This window comes from Plasmodium gonderi, assembly GCF_002157705.1.
Source record: "Plasmodium gonderi DNA, contig: Pgo-contig_357, whole genome shotgun sequence".
Taxonomy (NCBI): domain Eukaryota; phylum Apicomplexa; class Aconoidasida; order Haemosporida; family Plasmodiidae; genus Plasmodium; species Plasmodium gonderi.
The window spans coordinates 2,549-8,277 of record NW_021629258.1 but is presented as its reverse complement, the minus strand read 5'-3'; the positions used below and the strand labels follow the sequence as shown (position 1 = coordinate 8,277).

Genomic DNA, 5,729 nt, shown 5'->3' with positions numbered 1-5,729 from the left:
TTTTCCATACCATTTTACTCCTCGTATACGAAATTACAATGAAGTAACGCTAAATTGAAATAGATAGAATACAGACTCATAAAAAAAATAATAAAAAAAATAGATATTTTTTTTATAAAAAATCATATTACAAATATATTTGCAGAGTATATCATGTTAATATTTTCTACATATATTCTAAAACAAACTTATATAACTTAAATGATATGAATTTGTTTACAAGATTAAAAAATAAATAATTCATTTTTATGATATATCCATTTTATTTTGTCTTAAGCATTAATTAGAATTTTGACTCACAAATAAATTTTTTAATAATATATAAATATACATATAATTTTAATATAATATTTACATAGTTTTAACATGATTCACTATAAAATTCAAATTTATTTCGTGCGCCATGATAATGATGTTTAGGAACACAATATTTTTTTTGACATAAAAAAACAACTACAAGAGTATTTACCAATAAGATTCTTTATAAAAAAAAAAAAAAATTACACTTAAACTAAGAAATAAAGCATTTAGAGTAGACAATATATATATTTGGTGTATTATTATTATAATAAAATATGTATATATATCTAATTAAATTTATATAGAACTAGTCTCATATCATTTGCTAGTGACATTTAAATGAAACCTTTATAAATCCATTATTACATATTTTTGTATACTTTTATAATAACCTTTATCTCTAATTTATATTTTAGCAATAATTTATTTCTATAACTGACATTATCTTATATTGGAAGTTTTATAAATTTAATGAATAAACATATAAAAATCCCTTATTTTAATCTTTGCGATAACAATTATTTTTACCTCTGCCTATGTAAATAAGGATAGATGCAAATATATTTAGCAGCAGTAATAAATATATTCGTATTCTAAATGTTCTAATGCAATGGTAAGGATCACTAATTTATAATACTGTTAAGAATTATATTTCATGCTTCCACTAATGTGATAATATAATACCATGATAGTAAAAAATTAAATACCCGTTAATCTATTATTATTCTCATATAAAAAATATATTTTACAAAATTAATTTTTTAATAGAATAAAAAAAAAAAAGTAATGAATAAAAAGAAATAATATATTTTGAATTAGCAGTATAACAGTTATTATCTTTCATAGTAACTAATATCATATAAATTCAGTAGTTTTAAAATGTTTAAAATAATATGATGTATAAGAACAAAATATATATAAAAATGGTGAATATATTTTTATTATATTTCTTGAAAATATTTCTGGATTATATGAATATATAATAACAAAATATAAAAAGACCTTAATGAATGTTATGAAATATTCTATATACCATATTTTTCATAAAGAATGAGGAATAATGATATTTCCTAAAATATGATATATTACATCTATATGTTTTAGCAGTAACATATTTCATTATATATTTATTATTGCAATAATATAGGTAATAAATGTATTCAATAACGAATGTAAGAAATACAGGAGTGAATTAAATGATTCAGGTTAAGTTAATTTATATTGAATATCATTCTGAAAGTTATCTAAAAAACAAAATTGCAAAAGATAAACATATAATTCAAAATGATAATGAAGGTAATATACTATGCCAATAATGTTTATAAATTATTTTTTAATCTGATAAAACTACAACCTTATTATCATTAGATACAAGTGATTATTCGTCTAATAATGTTGTACTATTACTAATTTCAACAGGATTTTTATTTAACTATAGATATGTATCAAATTTGGGAATATAAGGAAATGAATATTTTCAATATATAAAATCAAACAAAATACATGAATGTAATCCAAGTATAAAATTGGGATTATATCACATTTATTAATATTGTTCTCAAAATAATCAACTTAGCTGTTAAGCTGATTCTGAAAAATTTTTATAATTTTATATTGTGTTATAGAGTTATAGTTAAAATTGATACATATAAAAGAGCCACTAATGAAGTAAAATATAATTGTACTCTATATAACTCTGCAGATAAGTATAATTCACGTGCTCATATAATAAATTCAAACGCTACATCTTATATTTTCTCACATGCTAATCTTGTTAAATGTAGGTCTGAATTTGTACTAGATAAATCTGATGATAGAAGATCAAGTGTCGAAGATTCTTCTGATCATAATTTGGTGTATCATATCCTTATAATCAAGTAGCAAAAAGAAAAGCCTTATAAACAAAATAATTATTTTTATTTATAGTTATTTTTTTTTTTATAATAAACCAAAAAATTTGAATCTACATATAAAAGTCATATATAAGATTTTTAATTGGGGAATGAGATAAGCATTCTTTAAAAAAATAATTTTTGAGATACATTTAAGTAAAAAAAATGTTCCAAAGTATTCGTTTATATAATCGATGATATAGTTGTTATCCAATTACATATTTCATTCTGATAACAGTCTATGAACAATTTAGTAAAAATAATTGTAAAAAAACTTGAAAATCATACTCTGTATATTACAGCAGTTTATTGAAATAAAAATATTCATAACACTATGCTTCATAATATTTTTATTAAAAAAATTATTTTAAATATTATTTCCTATTACTAAAGATATATATAATATATGTAACTCTTGAAATATAACTGTAATTAATGAATGCCTAATATAAAAAATTTAAATATGTATAAGATGTATAAAATACAGTAAATTCAATGGAAGTTTAGTATATAAAATAATCATAATACATGGTAGTTTAAAAATAATGAATTATGAAATATGAGGTAATTATTATAATAAATATCTATACTATATCGTAAAATAGGAAAAATTGTAAACATAATAATAAAACGTGTAATTATATCATATATGTTAACATTATATATATTATTATTAAATTTATATAGAAATAATTTTACAAAGGCACCCAAATATATATATTGTCTATTAAAAATATAAATTATAATATATATATGGAAAATATCTAAATATATTATAAATAATGAACATATTAAATTTTATTAATATTTTATACTAACATATATTAATATGTGGACAAGGACTATACTATATCATTAATAAGTATTATTCATTTTTATGAAATATGGTGAAAATAATTTCACGAATTATATGTTTAAAACTTTCGGATATAATTAAGTAAAAGATAAAACGTTGAAATAAAGTGTAAAATATAAATAAAACTTAATACATAAACTATTAATCCTATGGTGTTAATGATTATATTACGTAGAATATAGTATAAAAGCCTGATCCCACCTTTTACATTTTTTAGAAGTATTGTATTGCGTTGTATGATATTTGAGAACTTTCATTAACTAATTCTTCATTATCATTTTCAAAAGAAATTAATAATTTTATATTCTGTTTATCTTTTCTTTTGCACATTCTCCTTATTATACATGCTATTGAATGTAAAAAAGATACAGATGGTGTATACTGATATTATAGGAAAAATTTGACACATATATTTATATGCGTATTATATATTTAATATAATTTTTCCATAATTACATGTATTTTAAACTGTAATACAATTATAAATATATTAATTTAATTATTAACCTTATAAAGAAAGAATGTAATCATTAATGTAGTAAATGAAATAGTAAATAAAACTAAAATAATAGTGCGTGGATTAATTCCAGATGTGTGATGTGAAACTGCATGAACCTCTTGTTTTGAATTAACTTGTACCATGTTTTTTGTATCTTCTATAATTTTTATATTTTCTTTTTTAAAATTACTTAGCAAGTCATGAAGACTATCGTTGTTCAATGTATCACAAATTTTTGATAGTTCCATGAACTTCTCATAACATTCAGTCTCAGAAGGGCATTTATTACCATCTCTTTTTAATATACTATATAGGTTATCCAGTGTTTCCAATATTTTAAATGTTTTCTCATCAATATCATCAACATGATTTTTACATATATCAGGAAAATTCTTATATGTTATTGAATTCGTGATTGTAGTCATCCTCCTGTAAGCTACTTTAGTGCCTTCGGTATAGTTTTTTTGAAAATTTAGTATTTGTTTTAGTTTATAGTTGAAATATTTGCAACATGGTTCTATATCAGAAGTGGTTGATATGCTATTTATATAGTCTAAATATATTATAAGTTCTTCGCATTTTGGCATAAAGCTCTCCTTGCTTTGGAGAAAATTAAAAATATTTGTAATAGTCATACAAGGTTGTTGAAGTTTTAAATTATCTTCCCCTGGGAGGTTCTTTGTATGATTATTATATTGATCCAAACAGGTTGGAAATATATTCATAAAATTGAACTGTAAAGAAGTTATAATAAATATAAAAGATTAAAATAATATGGATAAAAAAGTATTTTTTCCTATGTTTATATTCTTATCAATAATTTAAAATTAGTTATTGTAAATTTTAATTTATATTAATCATAGAAACAAAAGCATTTTTTTTTTATAATTACATGGGCAGACATTGTGCTATTTATGCAATCTATACAAAATAATGTTAATATTATTGTAATTATAAGTGTACATGAGTAAGCATATTATATTACATACAATATATATATAAAATATACTTCAATATACAACATATATATTGTAAAAAAAAATTTTAATTTATATTTTTATTTGATTCTTCGTATATAATAGAACGTGATTTTATAAGCGTTCTACACAGGAGAAGTAATAATCCATTTGATTAAATGATATGAAAGAAATATATAGAAATCTGAAATTATATAAAAATAAAAAATTATAGGAATAATATTTTGTATTATTTTTATACATATAATAATCATATAATAAATTATTTATTCAATATAATACTCTGGGAATATATATATTTATATAATGAATCTATTATACGATAATATTTATATATGTATATCTTTTTCTTGAATATATATATTGAAAATAAGGTGATATTAATAATAAATGAAAATTTTATCAAGCAAATATATAAATATTTTGTATAAATTTTGTATTTATATTTTCTTATTTTTAACAAAATGTATATTGCTTGTAATATAATCTGTATTATAAAATTGAATTATATATTTATATATAATAATCAATATGTGATATTTTAATAAAATAATATGTTTAACATAAAATATATTATTAATTATAAATTTACATATATGTTTAATATTTGCTGATAGAAAAACGAAAATAGCTTAATAGTTGTAATAAATGATACGCATGTTTCATATATTTTGAGGGTTATTGTTTATTTATCTTTTTATTTTTTTTTTAAAAAAACGTAGAATTACATTAGAAGGAATTATAGGGATAGACATGATTTATTTATAAAGAGAATACAAAATACATGGTTACTATCTTATAATAATCATTATAATATATAGAAAATATGATATATACGTCATAGGTATATATATTATTGATAGTTTCTTTTAAAATACATTTTGATTTCAGAGGGATTAATATAATATTCCTTCCAATTATATATGGATATAATTTAATATCTGGAATTATAAATTACAAATTATGTGAATACAATGTAAATATTCAAATAAAATTTTATTTTTTGTATAAAATAATGTTATAAACATAATGATAAAATAGTACAATATGAAATAAAATATTATTTTTAGAATATTAATAATATATTAACCATTTCTACTGGGTATTAGTCAATGATATTTAAGCATAATAGGTGTTATATATATATATATATATTTTTCAATTAATTTAATAAAAGCAAATACAAAAGCTTTACATTACATAAT

At 19.3% G+C, this 5,729-nt stretch overlaps 1 protein-coding gene across 1 annotated transcript; it reads right to left on the bottom strand.

Moving 5' to 3' along the window:
- Positions 1-3,261: 3,261 nt before the first annotated feature.
- PGO_003055 (variable surface protein) lies at positions 3,262-4,451 on the bottom strand (the record flags this gene model as incomplete). Its single annotated transcript, XM_028691240.1, has 3 exons — positions 3,262-3,429; positions 3,556-4,281; positions 4,440-4,451. The coding sequence occupies 3 exons, from the start codon at positions 4,449-4,451 to the stop codon at positions 3,262-3,264; spliced, it is 906 nt and encodes a 301-aa protein (XP_028547041.1).
- Between the last annotated feature and the right edge of the window lie 1,278 nt (positions 4,452-5,729).